This window comes from Camellia sinensis, chromosome 7 (genome assembly GCF_055761805.1).
Source record: "Camellia sinensis isolate YWXY chromosome 7, ASM5576180v1, whole genome shotgun sequence".
Taxonomy (NCBI): Eukaryota; Viridiplantae; Streptophyta; class Magnoliopsida; order Ericales; family Theaceae; genus Camellia; species Camellia sinensis.
The window spans coordinates 171,887,329-171,904,076 of NC_138967.1; the positions used below are offsets into that span (position 1 = coordinate 171,887,329).

General features: G+C 36.4%; 1 protein-coding gene and 1 pseudogene across 3 annotated transcripts; one reads left to right on the forward strand and one right to left on the reverse strand.

Moving 5' to 3' along the window:
* The first annotated feature begins 2,697 nt into the window (after nucleotides 1–2,697).
* On the forward strand, nucleotides 2,698–10,515 carry LOC114256011 (malate dehydrogenase, mitochondrial-like; annotated as a pseudogene). Its single transcript, XR_014336405.1, has 7 exons — nucleotides 2,698–2,996; nucleotides 4,012–4,173; nucleotides 4,302–4,470; nucleotides 4,582–4,643; nucleotides 7,803–7,897; nucleotides 8,621–8,738; nucleotides 10,134–10,515. The product of XR_014336405.1 is annotated as a malate dehydrogenase, mitochondrial-like (transcript).
* On the reverse strand, nucleotides 10,484–14,879 carry LOC114256009 (transcription factor GTE4). 2 transcript variants are annotated; one of them, XM_028195564.2, is made up of 5 exons: nucleotides 12,458–14,879; nucleotides 12,317–12,362; nucleotides 12,117–12,215; nucleotides 11,907–11,983; nucleotides 10,484–10,928 (listed from the first exon to the last, which is right to left on the reverse strand). In XM_028195564.2, the coding sequence occupies exons 1-4, from the start codon at nucleotides 14,045–14,047 to the stop codon at nucleotides 11,922–11,924; spliced, it is 1,797 nt and encodes a 598-aa protein (XP_028051365.2). In that variant the 5' UTR covers nucleotides 14,048–14,879; the 3' UTR covers nucleotides 10,484–10,928; nucleotides 11,907–11,921. The 2 variants fall into 2 exon arrangements, with proteins under 2 accessions (XP_028051365.2, XP_028051366.2); XM_028195565.2 differs by having other exon boundaries at nucleotides 10,484–10,858; nucleotides 12,458–14,836.
* Nucleotides 14,880–16,748: the final 1,869 nt, after the last annotated feature.

Below are 16,748 nucleotides of genomic sequence, written 5' to 3' on the forward strand. Positions count from 1 at the left end.
TTCTTTATAAATTAATTTCAAGGATAAAAATCCGCCATTCTATCACAACTCAACCACATTTACAAATTCACAATCATATTCAAGAGCCCATTTGAAAACCTCTTTTTTGATTTTTAAACCAAAATCCTAAATTTTTGTTTAATAATCCCCAAATCACAATATTGTTTAGAAAAGCAAATAACCAAGTTAAAAATCATACAAAAGTGTGGAGAAATCCCTACCTCAAGGACAAAGAAGAACGAGGGTTGAAACTTGACGAAACCGGAAACGAATTTTGTTCTGATAAAATGGAAGCTCTCAGTATGCTCTTCATTTTTCTCAAAGCGACTAGGGTGCATAGATCAATGGATGATATTGTATTTAAGGTTTAAAGATAGTTTCTAGAGAGAGAGGAAGAAAATCTGAGTTTTTGGAATGTAGAGAGAGAGTGAGATGAGAAAATGACTCAAAAAGTGAGTTTTACAAACTGATATACATGCAGATCGTTTGAGCGATCAAAATACCGCTTGAGCAACCAGACACAATAAGTGAGACCGCTCGAGCACATAATGACACCCTCTAAGAAGTTCAGATCTGTAAAAGTTCACTCGAGTGCAAGAAGTGTTGCTCGAGCGCTGATATTAAACTCTCAGTAGTTTTGCAGACTATAAAAAGAAAATTCTGGGCAAAGACTCATTTGAAAAACGAACTCCTAACTTGTTCCAAACACAACAACGACATCTAAGTAACCAACTCAATCAAGAATATGATGTATAAGGGTATGAACAACCAAATTAGATAAGGAATTCTGGATCCAAAACAATAAACGGGTCGGAGTCTAAACTAGAATTGTTGTAGATGAGAAGATTGGAGCAACAAAACTTACTTTGTTCATCAAATTTAAATTTGATGAAAGAAAGGTGCACCATTGCAGACGCTCTTACACCACTCTTTCAACTCTTTACACGTTTTTAGTTTTTTTTTTTTAATTACATTTTTATTTTTATCTAAATTTACCAAAAACACTTTTCATTCCCAAACTTTGAAAACCTTTCTTTACACCCATGTTCCTCCTCTCCTTTTCTCTCTCTCTCTCTCTCTCTCTCTCTCTCTCTTCTTTATTTTTCTTTATTTGTTCTACCATTTCTAACTGCTATTCACCGGCGACGACCACTAAAACCATTTTCAGCCGCCAAATCCTAGCCCATTTACATTGCGACTTTCCTTTCCAACGCCTTATTTCCACCAACGATCCCTTCTAAGTTGTCTCTCTTCCACCGGTAACCTCTCTTGTGACAATCCCCACTGCCGATCCCTCTCAACTTCTTCTACCAGCGACTTCTTCTCTTCTTTAGCCCAATTGCGACCTCCCTTCTTAGATCTAGGGTTTGAGATGGAGAAGAAGAATAGAACATATGTTTTTTTTTCCCCCTATTTCTCTCTCTCTCTCTCTCTCTCTCTGTTTTTCTATTTATTCTTCTTATTCTTTTGGATTTTTACGTAAAGGAAGAGGAAGTAAGGGGGCGAATCAGTAGTGTGGAGAATTGCGGTGGTGGGAATGCAAATTTGAAAGTATTGAAAAAGAAAAGGTAGCTACGACGATGAGGCAGTTGTGGCAACAAAGAGCTATGGTGATGAGTGGTGGATGCTGTTGTGGTGATACAGAAAGAGTGGTTGCTGCAGCAAGAAGGGACTGCTGCAGTAAAGATAGTGATCGGAGGTAAAGAGTTAAGGCTAGGGAGGTAAAGAGTTAGCGTTAGGGTTTTCAAGTTTTGGGTGTAAAGAGGAAGAAAAAGGTTTGTGGAGAAGGTAATAAAGGAATTATAAAAATTATTAAAAAATAAAATAAAAAAATTAATTTTGACGTTGTAAGGAGTTAAATTTATGGTGCAAGTAGAATTACTCAGATTATAGACTATTAGAACACTTGTCATTATACAATTTGAAAATGAATATTCCTTATTATTCAGTTAAAAATTAAATCAATTTTTTAGATCCAATGATATAATATTGTATTAAAATATTTAGGGTAAATTATAAATACACCTCATAAGATTTGATTAAAATACAAATTGCTCTTTGTGGTTCTGGAAATTACATTCCACCTCTTGAGATTTCTAATTTCATAATAAATTGCTCTTTTTATTAATAAATCATCAAGTCAATTAATAGTTTTTAATGATGTTATAAATATGTTTTGATTAATAATTTAAGTAATTTTATTATTGTATAAGAGAACAATTATGAATTTATTTTATAGTTAATTCTGTTAAATAAATTTTTTTAACAAAGGGTATTTGTAATTTTTTAAACTACATAGAATCGATACTTTAAGCAAATCACATGAGGTGCATTTTTAATTTACTCAAATATTTAAATAAACTCTCTCGTATTTATTTTCTAATTAATCATCCTATTTACACATTAGGGTGTCTAAAATAATTTAATTAAGTATATTTTTTAATTTTTTATAAAAAAATATTTAAAAAATAAAGAAATAATAAGATCTATAAAAATAAAAATGATAAATTACAAATACACTCTCGAAATTTGATTAAATATGTTTTAATTAATAATTTAAATAATTTTATTATTATATAAGAGAACAATTATAAATTTCATTCTTTTAATTTATTCTGTTAAATAAAAATATTAATAAAAAAATATTTATAATTTTTTAAATTATAAAAATAATTCATACCTAAAACAAATCTCAAAAATTTGTAATTTACCCAAATAAAAAATAGGTGTCAAAGTGGATTTGCATATCGGTTTTGCTCTCTCTCTCTCCACACCATAGGGGGAAAAAAAAAAAAATTGATGTGTGCGATGTTGAGGTCGATCCAAGAATCTGTGAGAAGGGGCAATTCTCAGCCCCTCCGCCGTGGCTACTCGTCGGAGTCCGCCCCCGAGCGGAAGGTCACCGTGTTGGTGCCGCCGGCGGCATCGGCCCTCTATGATATTGCCGCACCTCCGGTGTCGACGCCGATGTCAACCACATCAACACCAGATCTGAGGTTTCCTTGACTCTCTCTCTCTCTCTCTCTCTCTCTCTCTCACACACACACACACACACACACACATTTGGTACAGCTCCATCACTTGGTTATATACTAGAAGCGGTGGCGCACGCAATGCATGCACGTATGATCTTTTTGTTTCAGAAAATAAGACTGTACACTGTGTGATTGATAAATTCAAAATCTGAAAATTGGAATGAATTTGAAAAAAAAAAAAGAAAAAAAAAAGAAAAAGAATTTGGGGCATAACTGCCCATATAACTGATATAAGGTAAAGGGGTATTTTGGAAAACGGTGGTGCTACATGCACCACCAATTAGTGTACTAACCACCAATTAGTGTACTATTATTACTGACTCTATTCATTAATTACATTACAAATATCAAAAAATTCTTAAATTATACCACATCATCAATTTGTACATTAGGTAGTACACTAATTGGTCCATATAGCATTATTCTTTGGAAAAACCCAAAATATGAGACATAAATACCATGGTGAGCCTCACTTTATAATTGTATAGATAGATAGATAGATAGATATGTATATATGTATAAATTATACCATTGTTCCCTATAGTTTTAGTGATACCTCTGTCAGTTGTTGTTGTCGTTAGTATTTTGGATGAAAAGTGACATGTTATTGTTAGTATTTTGGATGAAAAGCGACATGTGCGAAACTAGAGGACCAAAATGAAATTCGGTAGAAACTATTGGGACTACTAATTAATTTATTTTTCCTTCTTATGCCGGAATTGTTAAATTGCCCATGAGTCCCACGTATTTTTTGTCCAAAATTCGAGAATTCTAATAGTAACCAACCGAGTGACCACATTGAAATGCTTGAAATGCAATTGAAAGTGTGGGATTTCAATTAATGAAATTGAAACTACACAACCAAAATGAAACCTCATTGAAATTAGAGGGTGACCAACGGTTTCTTATAATTCAACTCGTTCTCTCGTCTTCAACTTATTATTAACATATTCATTTGTTTGTTTCTCTGCTATAGGTAGCTGGGTTCATGGGTGAAGAACAACTAGGGCAGGCATTGGAGGGATGTGACATTGTCATCATTCCGGCTGTTGTGGCAGGAACTCGTGATGACCTCTTCAACATTAATGCTGGCATTGTCAAATCTCTGTGCACTGCAATTGCAAAGTATTGCCCCCAGGTGAGTTCCTTCTTTTGCACGAACATTCTAGTCCCTGATTTTAAGTTTACTTTTCTCTGTCTAATTTAGAAGGTTGATTCTGTCATATGATAGCTTTTATGATTTGGGATTTGGATTCATGTTATCAGGCACTCGTTAATATGATCAGCAACCCTGTTAATTCAGCTGTCCCTATTGGTGCTGAGGTCTTCAAGAAAGCAAGGACATATGATGAGAAGAAGCTGTTTGGTGTAACTACACTTGATGTGGTTAGGGCTAAAACTTTCTATGCTGGAAAGGTAAAAGTCCCAGTTGAGGGTATGCCTCGTTGCCCACTTACAAGATCGTAACGTTAGACATTTACTTAATGGACAAAAATCTGGTTTTCATCTACTTAATTGACTTAAATATTTGGGTTCTTTGTTCCAGGGGTTAGTGTACCAGTCATTGGTGGGCATGCGGGCATAACTATCCTTCCATTGTTTTCACAAGTATTTCCTTTTGTCACTCTAATTAAGTTTTTCTTAATATACATGATACATCACATGCTAGATTGAACTAATTTTTAGAAGCTGTTATGGCAGCCAGTTTCCAGTCTGTATTTTTGCTTATATGTATGTTTGATTGTTGGTAGGTGTGGGTTTTAGAGATTAGAGGCGATCGGTCGTTGACCTCTGGGAAGATGGTAGGCACTTCAATGGCTTGAGATCTGGAAGAGGACAAGGCATGCTTAGAGAGAAAAGGGGTGGCAGTGAGAGACCATGTTATGTAATTCTTGTTGCTCTTGTTGTGTTTTTGTGGCCGCACTTATGATGCCGTTATATAGACTCCAGGAGTATTGGAGCCCAAGCAACCTCAAGACAGGTGGCAAGTTTTCCTCAACTCGACAGGAGGGTGATATCAGCCCTACTAGCTGTGTCTTATGATTCAGGTCCTTGGGAAGGTTGCATCATAGGAACTATAGGTGTAGGTATGATGTCTTGAGAGGCATACCATATGTGCATCAGATGTAAGTGTAAGGTCAACGTCTCTTTCTCTAAGCTAGGTCAAAGGGGGAGCTATCACTGCAGGGAGATAGCTACACGACCTTGACGATCCCGAGGTCTTAGTCTCCATTCCACAATTCTCCAATAATCCCAAGCGGAAGTGCCTAGGTCCTGCTCCCAACCTGGGCAGCCAAGAGGGTGTGTACATGGGTGAGCCAGGGGCTCATCCTCAGTAGCTAAGTAAACATAGGTGAGCTAAGAGTCCAACTATGTTGCTATGGAGTTGGGGTGAGTGGGTAGAGAATATATTTCTTGAGTTATGAAGGGCCATGGAGAGCTCTAGGTTAGCCAGCTCTATGTGGCCTTCGTTTTCATACTTGGTGGTGTGCATGCCCCCATTTAGGCTAGGCATACAACCCCAACTCATCGTGGTGCCTTGGGGTCTGCCACGTGGATGTGATGGTGATGACATACTCATCGTGGTGCCTCAGGGGTTTGCCATGTGGATGTGTAGTGGTGATGACATACTCATCGTGGTGTCTCAAGGGTCTGCCACGTGGATGTGTAGTGGTGTTGATGTGACACCTGTAGGGCTCGCCACGTGCCAAGCATAATATAGATACCTACATTAATGCCCCATTGTACAGATATTCTCATGAGAGTGTCTGTACATATATGACAAAGATGTCGAAAATATAAATCATGCAGTTAATAAAGTTTGATTTCTTTTGAATTAAAGGGAGAGATACATTTTAATTTCATCTAGCACGAACTGGCCGGACAAAAATATGGGCTCGTTGGGCGATGACCTCATTCCACGGGATCTTTATTACTTCACATGAGATTTTAGTTTTGTTCCATAGGCACCAAATCCCACCCGTCACTCTTTCCATGCCGTTGGGGGGTGAGTTCATGGTCTTGGTGTTGGAATAATCCATGATTTTACTCATAAACTGGGCTTCACTTTCTTTATTTTTTGTGTTTGTAATGATGACAAGATCGAAGCGTCCATAAGAGTGTAGGTGCATGTAGTGCTGTAGGAAGCTAGGGCGAGTGACGCCCTCAGTGTGTTGTGGGGAATGCTTGGATGAGCGTTGCGGGAAGCACTCTCTTCTCTAATGTTGAGATCTGCAAAGTTCTTTATGTCCCATCCAAGGTCCAAATCTTCATTTGGGTTTTCCAACGGTGCGGACATGATGGAGATGTGGTGGTCTAGATCTCTCTCTGTCGGTCTTTGCGAGATGATGTTGATTTGGATCCTTGCGAAATGTGGGATCAATTCCTGATTTGCCTTGCAGGTGGATCCCTGGAGAGTGAGGTTGCCTTCTTGGTTTAGCAAAAACCAAGTGTAGAACGGTGGTATTGTGTAGAGTTTTGGAATGGTTAATGCCTTTTACTGTCCTCTTATTTTATCCTGTAATTCTTTCGGCTCCTCTATGACGGTATATGTGGATGTTGGGTGCTGGATTCGAGGAGATTCGAATAGCAAATCTTGGAATTACCATGGAGGCATGGAGAGCATCCTTCGAAAGAACTCACACAGTGGGTGGCGGTGGTGAGTAGAAGTGGAGTTCAAAGCTCTGGAGTTGGAGCTTGAAGCTCTATATTTTGAACCTCTGTGGTTTGGAGCCTTGTTCACTGGCCGCCAAACGGTGTTATCTCGGTGTCCCTCTCCTCCGGAAGCCATTTAGAGAGAATGGGTTGTTGAAGTTGAGAGGAGAGTGTTAGCAATTGGATATGAATTTGCTTGTGTTTTTTGTTTTGTTGTGTCGTTGTTCTGTATTTGCTCTCGTATAAAGATGGGATTGCATCGGGAAAGAGGGGGGAATTTACTAACTTTTGCAACTTTACATTGGGAATGAGCGATCTATGGAGAGGACAACTCACCAATTGAAGTTATAGGTTTAGAGTAGACCATTAATAGCTACTAATTTGGAGCGGCTCATAGTATCTTGTGATAGCTTGTGTAACTATTAACAAAGTGACTTTTTGGAGAGTTTAAGGTTTTTGTAGTTTGTTTTTAATGTTTTTAACAAGAAAGAGAATTTTTGATTGGTTTAAGGATTTTTCCCTGGGAAGGTACAACCTCAGTATGCGGGTATACAATTTTTTTTTTTCCCTTTTTGAAGCTCCTCGTTCCGCTTGAACATTGCATTTTTGCCGCAAAGAATCTATATTTCATATGAATTCATAAAAGTTTGTGTATATTCTGGGTATAGTTTGAACTTGGTCAAATAGGGAGCTCGCCTTTTTACAGAAATATGTATTCTGGAGTTTTGTGTATTCTGGTTACTTCTTCCATCTTTTCCTTTTATCCATTGTGCAGGGATTATATATACATTTTATTTTATTTTTTATTTATTGAATCTAGATTAGATAGGGGCTCTGTATTTTCCAGCTGGTTGCTCCGTCTTCTCCTTTTACCCATTGTACAAAAGGATGTTTTATTGACTAGGTTACCCGTAGCTGGGTTTCTTAGGTTAGTGTACCGTTCAGAAAGCTGTTTGGCAAGCTTAGGGTTTGCTGTACTATTCTTTTGAGTTTGGGTCTAAGTTTTCCATAATCTCTCAATCCAAGTTGAGTTCTGGGTTTCTTCTCATTCCAAGTTGAGTTCTGGGTTGCTTCATTCTCTTTCCAAGTTGAGTTCTGGGTTTTCTATAGTAGGCCACACCGAAAGCTAATAATTTGTCTGATGAAGATGGGGGGACAGAAGTTGTGGAAGCAAAGGCTGGAAAGGGTTCAGCAACACTCTCAATGGGGTAAGTTTGGGCTGATACTCACTTGTTTGTTTTATGGGTTCTTAGATACACTGGAATCTGTATGGTTAGTGTTATGACTTCAAGTTGCTATTTTGACGAATAGACTGGACGGTGTGATGGGATTTTGATGGCTTTTGCCCAGATTTTAAATATTTTGACTAAAGCTTGTGAATAATCTACAGTGGATGATTGGAAGGTTAAAGACTAGTTTTATGCTCCTGAATACATTTTCATTTTACTTGCTTATGTTTGTGATTTCAAGAGACATTGAATTAGCAGTCATTCATCATGAATTTTGGTGATTTGTGGCTAGCTTTGAGGTATATGGTCAACTAAATTGTGTCCTGGGATACTACTTGCAGACTAATTTGAATAGCTGAGAAACATGCTTCTCTTTTTTGAATTGTCATAAATTGCCGAAATTTTTCATGAAAGCTCACTCTGGTTTAGTTTTTAATTTTTATCTCTTGAATTTTCTACACTTCCTGTGTTGATGTTTGGTTGTTGCATTTATGAAGTGACGCTAATCCATGAAGTATGTTATTCATTTAGTTCTGTTGTTTTTTGCCTTGTGAATTTGTACTGCTATGTGGTTTATTGTGATTCTCTCTCTCTCTCTCTCTCTCTCTCTCTCTCTCTCGTCCCTGCAATTGTATATATGGTAGTGGAAATTACAAGGTCTAGAATTTGGTAAGTGATTCCTGACTTTTGTGTTTCATGCAGCTATGCTGGTGCTATTTTTGCTGATGCTTGCTTGAAGGGTCTTAATGGGGTTCCAGACGTTGTAGGATGTACATTCGTGCAGTCAAGCATCACTGAACTGCCTTTCTTTGCTTCCAAGGTGACAGACTTCAACTTAACTGTGATATTATTTATTTACTTCTTACTATTTTGAAGAAACTGATGGGTAATGTCTTATTTGCCCTCAAAGTTCTTCCTAAGCCTTGCTTTAACTTAGGAAAGTGTCATTGCATTAGGGTGCATAATAATGAGGGTTTGAGGAAGTGGAGAATGTGCTTGTACTGAGTTAATGTGCCACATGAATGGAGAGTGTTTTGATATGCTCTCAGTGTCGCAGTCAAAGGCCAAAGCACCAAGTGCTTTGGTCTACACTTAGGGACTAATGTGACTAACCATATAGGGAGCAAAGGATGGCATGGCATGTGTCTTCTTATTTGGAGGTTCACCTTATAGCCTCAAAGTTTATTTGACAACTCAAATTTCCTGATATTTCTAGTTCACTGTACATGGTGCATTGAAGGTTGAGGGTGTTTTTATGTATCCATTTAGAAATGCTACACTTTTGTTCTTGAAAATTGTTTCTATTTTTGAGAACTGATATGAAAACAAAATTTACAAATTTTTTTGTTTCCTATGCTTGTTTTGGTATTTTTCTTTTTTAAAATTACTTTTTTGTTTTGTGTTTTTAGAAACAAAAAATGATGAAATGCTCAGAAACACCATCATTTTCAATTTCATATGAAAACAAATAATTTAGGTAGCAATTTAAGATCGTTTCCTAGGTTTTTTCACATAAATCAGTTTTCAGAAACGAAACCACTTGCGTTTGAGTCCTATATACAATAAAATCTTATAATGTTGTTTGAGATGATTTGCCCAAGGGTGACAATAATTCTTTGGCAGCTGGGTAAGGCTAAAGGGTGGTGTTAGTTAAAGGTACTTGCATTGGATGTTTAGAATTGCTATGAATGAAGAATTTCAGTAAAGGCATCTCACATCCCTCTCTCTTTCGAAGTTTTGCATGTTTGATGCTTGTCCGTTTGATATCAGTTTGGATGCCCAACTCAATGCCCTTCTTTGATTTGTTCTAGAATGTGGAAATCATTCATGCAAACTTATTTCTAGAGAATATATAAATTCCTCTTTTTTTGAAATGCGGCTTCCACCATTCCTTGGTATTACGAAATAGCTTTCAATTGCATTATTATTTCACAGTATATGATGCATTTATGCTACATATTATCTAATAAGGTCTGTAGTCTGGCTTTTGTATTTTGTTTGACTTTACCATCAATAACATGGTCTGTTATCTTTCATGTGTCCCGTCACTGTCTGAATTTTTGGTTAGTCTCTATTCCTGGATTCATAACTGAATGAGTTTATTGGTGTTTGTTTCACCCTTGATTTTTTTCCATAGAACAAATATTCTTTGGGGGTGTTTTGGTATTTTTGCCTTGAGAATGTTCTGAAGTGGTTACTATATCTATGCCTGCAGGTGAGGCTCGGGAAGAATGGCATGGAGGAAGTTCTAGACTTGGAGACTCTTTCAGACTATGAAAAGCAATGAAAAGCAAGGATTGGAAAGCCTCAAACCCAAGCTCAAAGCCTCCATTGAGAAGGGAATCAAGTTTGCCAACCAGAGTTGAAAGAATACATGGCTGTTGAGATGCCCATCTCTATCCCCTTGTTGAGAGAACCAATCAAATTTTGCATATTGTTCACTAGTTTTGTATCATTCATAGAGTTCTGTTGCTGCCAGCGGAACCTGTTTTGCTGTTGGCCAAAGAGTAGGCCTAATTTAGACAATATTTACCTTATAATATCCATTGAAACACAATGGAGCAGTGACAAATGAGATATTATGTTCATTTTTGAAATTGCATATCGACAGTCAGAATTGGTTTTGCCCCAGAATTTAGAAGAGAACTTGTGCAAAACTAAAAACATGAAGAAGCATAGTCTGCAGAGCAACTCTAATGACCTAAACTGTTCTATTACTGGCAATGACAAACAAAAAAAACCTAGCATGAATTCTTCATAACTGAAAATTTACAGCAGTTCTTGCTACACAAAAATGTCTCCCACCACAGCCACCATGGCGGCCACAACCAATTGTTCTCGCATATTTCTTTTTGACCAGAGAAAACCTCCTTTAAGCCTTGGCCTGCAGGATCAAGTGATGGTAAGGATTCTATAAGTCGTGCACACCTTGTGCAGTTCCTGCAAATCATGAATCTCCAAAACTGTAAGGTGGGTGTCAGTGTAGATCATCATCTGGCCAAGGTATATTCTGCCAAATTGATAAAAATATATGTATCAAGATGTCAGCTAAAGGCATGTCAAATGGACATAAAGGAAAATAAAGAAATAACCCATACAAATCAACACAGGTTACACCATTTGGAAGTCTTTCATGATATACATTTATGATATGCCATGCCACACATACAATTTCATTATCTACCAGTTAAAACTTCATATTTACTACCTCATGGTCATATCTGTGTGCAAAGGTATCATTCTTCCAAACACAATTTTGTCCTCAAGCTAAAAGCTTCGGGTTTTAAAACTCAAATTTGTCCATTTTTGGGGTTTGACCACCAATGTGACCAATGTTCATTTGATAAAGAAATAATAATAACCTATATGCCAGCTTCAGGCAAAGAAATCAAGAGCAATTTCAGTCCTTCATTATTGACCAATAAACATATTATAGCAAATAAAAATACGGATATTTCCCTGTACATTTTAACTATCTAAGTACAATATTAAGATTTCCTACCTTGATGAGACCCTAAGGTAGATACCATACACAAACCATGGAATGACTTCCTCTACAGTTCTATTTTTACTAACTTGCACTGAATTTAGCTCAAATAGCCATTTCTCTAAAAAAAATGATGCAGTTCACTGGATGTCATGTTCTTGACATAAACCCTAGGTAAAGAAAGCATCAAGAGACGTTGCAGCGAGAAGGGAGGGCAAGAAAGGTAATGTAACCACGTATATGTGAATTGGAGAAAAATCTACTGGCTTTAACATTCGCTACATCTTTATACCACTCTCTTCCTGAAGGGTAAGGTCTGATTGAATTTTTTTTTACCATTGAAAAGAAAATGGCAGTCCATCATGCCTGCCACCCATTTCCAACCCAAAGTTGTTCTACTAAACTACCGCACAAGCCAACAATCTTCATGTACATGGTATTTATAAACAGTCAAACATAAAAAAAAGGGTTAAACATAAAATTCAGAACAGTGCCTCCTACCTTAATGGAATCCACTCAATTCCTAGGTGAATGCCCTGCATCTGATCCATATGCAGAGGAACTATCACTATCGGAATCTGCAAGTAGAGTATGAGATTCAATTAATAAATGTATTTCACAACCAAACAGAAACCCTTAAAGGGCATTCGAATTACAGTGAATATATAGATATACAAATACTGCATAATAACTAAAACAAATAACATTTACCACTTGAAGAAGAACCAGAGTCACTGCTAGAACTGCTAGAACTACTTGATCCACTAACATTATCCCCTTGAGAAGGAAAAGTGGAGGCATTCTTTTCACCTGCATATACAGTAGTGCAAAATGAATATGCTGCCATTTATACCATTAAATGAAAATAAAATATCAAAAGTCACCAATCCTCTTATTTCCCGAACTCTCACCTGTTTTAGATTCTTTTGGTGCCTCTGCAGTGGCTGGAGCTGGGTTCTGCAATGATATTAAGGCAAATAATTCATTAGCCAACTAATATTTCATTAAGGAAGACTGGAAAAAAAATTAAAATTCAAAATTCAAAATTTTACCATTGATGGGACAGCAGGTATAGCTCCTGCTCTGGCTTGAGCAAGTTCAGCTCTTCTTTTGATTTTACTCAAACTCTTCTTGTAATTGGTCACAAACCTATCAAGTTCCCAAAGTGTTTCTGCATCAACACTGTCAATGTCCACTTCAATCTCATCATCATGTTGAGAAAGCGCCGAATTCCTCTTCTTAATGATCTGGACAATGCTGTCCAGTTTTTCCGAGGGTAAACTCTGAAGGTTTGTGCTGAGTTTCTGCTTCTCCTCATAAGTCATGTCCCTCTTATGAGGATCGTTTGCTTTAGGTTTTTTGGGAACTAGAGTCCTGCCCACTTGAGCATTGGGCTTCAGTTTCGCATCAACAGGCATTGTCATTGATTCTGCTCTCTCCAAAGGATGAGCCTTTCTCGAAATAGGAGTAAGCAAACCCACATCATTAATCACTTGATACCTCCAATCAAGACTAAACTCCGATGCTATAGCTGCCCACTTCTCTTCGAAAATATTTGACAACTCCTCTGCCATGATGTGAACATCCTGACCCTTCGGATTATATGTCATGGCATTATGGAATGTGAGTCTCACATCCTCTGCAAATTCCTTCGGAGACTTGTACCAATTCTTTGCTAGCCTACTCTTAACTGTACCCAAATCCATAGGGTGCTTAATTACATCATGATAGTCACTAAGGCCTAGTGCCTTGGCATCGACTGGCTTATTAAACACCCAAGCATGCTTGTGCTTCATCAACCTTGAAAGCAAATGGTTACAACTCTTCAATGCTTGAGTAGTATACTTGTCTATACCAAACCCATATCCCATTTCCCCACCATGTTTCTTCCCAACATTGGATTTCAATTTTTTGTTGCTTTCTGGGGGTGGTAACCTATCCTTTCCAAGAAGAAACTCCGAGTTTCGGTAATACTGATTAGCCTTTGGGGTTCTCTTCTCTTTCTCAACAAATTCACCAACCCCATGATTGTTCCTCATCACTGAAACACTTAACTGCTCAAAAGGCCTCGAATCATGACGACCTACCGACCCCACCTCAGAATTCACTCTTGCCAAAACCTTCTTATCATTTGCCGAATACTGTGAATGACTATAGCCAGTCAGCTGAACTTCGATAGCTTCAAGTTGCTTAAATAAATCCCTCACCTGATCTAGCTCATTCACTAGCTTCCTCTTAAGCTCCCTAATCTCATTCTTCGACCTCGATGCTTCCAAATTAATCTTAACTCGATTGCCAATTTTCGTAATAATCGGTTTAACAGCCCCATTTTCGTTGGCTAATTCGCACCCGTTCGGGGCTGGAACTTGGGGCGGCCGATTGTGGCTCAATGAATCATCAGGAACATCATCTAACCGTGCTAGAGCTTGCTGTTGCTGAGACGAATTCGCGACTTCGGTAGCTAGGGTTTCCGAAGACTGATGAGGAACGGTGTTACTGCCGTTCTGGTGGTTCTGGTTGTTTGTGGCGGCGGCGTTAGGGTTGTTGTTCTTGTTCTTAATCTTTCTTGTATACACTTTGTTACTTTCTCCCCATCTATGCCTCTCTCTTGACTCGTCCGCACCTAATGTCCCAGACGCCATTCATGAAACCACGCTCAAAAAACCCTAATTCCTCGAACTCGCTCAAAACCCTAGATTTTTTTTCCTCAACAACGAAAATTGAATTGATTCAGAGCGAGACTCGTGAAATCGATAAAAACCCTAATTCCTCAATCTCCCTCAAAACCCTAGATTTTTTTCCTTTCAAAGATACAAAATCGAATTGATTCAGAGTCACGGTCTCGATCAACAGAGACTCGTGAAATCGATTAAAAAAAAAAAAGATGTAAAAAAAAACCCTAATTCAACCCGCTATAAAAAAATCGAAAAATTGCATGAAAACTAAAGTTTTAGAAGCTAAATCAGAACTCCAAAAAACGAGAAATTTACCTAATCGATCGATCTATGGAACAAGAGAGAAATCCAAAACGAAGAAAAATTAGGGTTTCGAATTCGGATTCGTCGAAGGGAAACCCTAGAAGGCGATGCAGAAGATTTTCGATCCGAACTCTTCTCTCTTCTCTGCTTCGCAGTCTACTCTGAGGACTCACAGTGACGTAATCACACGCGCCTGTGGACGAATGATCTAAAGCCAGTTGGTTGCCACGTCAGAGTGGTCCACTAGACTTTGTTGCAGGTATACACGCGCTGTACTGGATCGTCGGCTTGTGGGTACACGTGTGGTGTCCTGGATCGATGTTTGTTTCCTGGGTTCTTCGTTTCCTGTTTGGGCGGTTGGAAAGGAAAGAGAGAAAAATAAATGAAAAATGAAGGTGAGAAAGTTGGAAGAAAAGGTTTGTTTAGGCACCGTTTGGTTAAAGGGAAAAGAAAAAAGTCACCTTTTAACGATGAAGGAAACAAAATAAGGAAAATTACTTATCAGTGAACTTTTCAAAATTTAATTACAAAATGATGAAAAAGTATATATAATATTACATAGCATTTTCGTTAATATTTATAAGGAATCTCATTAATTTGAAAATATTTTCTATTGACTACACTGACAAGCAATTTCTCCAAAAAAATATTTTGTTGCTTCGTTCAATAAAATAATTTTTGACATATTTTGAGAAGATGGTTAAAAATTGATTTTCTAATTTTTTTTATTTTTATTTTTTTAAAAAAAAGTGTAAAAAATGTGAGAGATAATATGACTCGAAATGAATTTCCCAAAATAGCCCTTTATTTTTTAGTGATTTTTTAAAATATTTTTTATTTTTATTTTTTTTGATAAAGTTAATCTTGATATACAAAATATATATATATATATATATATATAATTTGTACAATTAAAATATACTGAATTTTCATATATATATATATATATATATATTTTAAAAAAATTCATATAGATATTTAAAAAATTCGTTAGTGTTTTCTAAGAAAAATTATCACTAAATTGGTTCGGTAAACTCACTAGATTGAATAAGATATAATTTTATCAATAAAAATATAGTGGTGCTAAATACACCAATTAATGTACACACTAGTGTACCAACTAGTATTATGACACATTATTACTGACTCACTTATTATATAAATTACAAATACTCAAAATCTTTAAAATTATGTCACACCATCTGTTAGTATACTAGTTAATACATTAATTGGTACATATAGCATTATTCATAAAAATATAACACACGACACTTTTTTGCATATTTTTCATAAAAAATTGCTAAGAATTGTAATCAATTGGATCAAATTGAAACAAAATCATAAATTCAAAATCAAAATTGAGCTAAATGAAATTAGATGGATTAAAATGATATAATGACCAAAATACAAGGACTACTGTTATAATTTTCCTTTTTTTTTTTTGAATTTGGTTTGGGCAAACTCTGATGGTGTCTGTGAGGAAAGACAGGAACGCTAATTTTAAATGAGTAATGCTAAAGATTTCAAATATTTTACTAAAAATTTTATAAAATGTCTCACGTGAGTGTGAGACCTACACAATATGGGTTTCATACCTATGTGAGATATTTGCGAAAATTTTTGGAATCTCTAATATTTTTAATTTAAATTTCTTGTGGGTTTTGTTTTCAATTGTTGAAGAATGTAGCTTGGCCATGCCTCCTAGTTGTATTGATTCTTTTTTTTTTTTTTTTTTTTTAAATTTATTTATTATTTATTATTTTAGCCCTGTACATATACAAATCTGAAAATGGAAGCATGAACTTTCCAACATTTTCTCAACTTGAGCAGACATGAACGCCCCTTGGGACAGCAATTAGATCATTTAAAAAAAAAAAAAAAAAAAAAGCCATCCTGATTTTTTATTTGTTGGTGACAACTTAGAAGATGGTTTTAGCCTTACAGTGATCCTAGAGACCTCTAACTTGGAGGCTTTAAACACACCTCCAATGAGGTGAAAAACGAGAGAAAAAAAGAAAGAAAAAAAGACACATCGCTGACAGTGACACCTCTAATTAGAGGTCCAAGCATTTTTCTTTAGCCTTACACTTTAGACCCCGCCTAACTTTGTCAATGTTAGGAGTGGACAAATTTTGAATTGGGCCGAACTTGCATTATATGGTAAGATTATAGATGATATCTCAAGTTTAATTCAGCCTCACATCAGATTTAATCTAATTATTTCAAATTAGACTCTAAAAGAACTTTTAAATTTCAAATTCGTTCACTTAATCCAATAAATATGAGCTATTAATGTTTATTTTAATTGTTTTTTTAAAATCTTAAAGGGTTATTAAATTATTTAGGCTCTTTTAATAACTATTTA

Excerpts from the sequence above, each read along its gene's own strand:
- LOC114256009 (XM_028195564.2), bottom strand. The coding sequence starts at position 14,047 with ATGGCGTCTGGGACATTAGGTGCGGACGAGTCAAGAGAGAGGCATAGA. Across the intron at positions 12,363-12,457 it reads TACCTGCTGTCCCATCAATG|AACCCAGCTCCAGCCACTGC; the intron begins GTAAAATTTTGA and ends ATATCATTGCAG. Across the intron at positions 11,984-12,116 it reads CTCTGGTTCTTCTTCAAGTG|ATTCCGATAGTGATAGTTCC; the intron begins GTAAATGTTATT and ends CTCTACTTGCAG.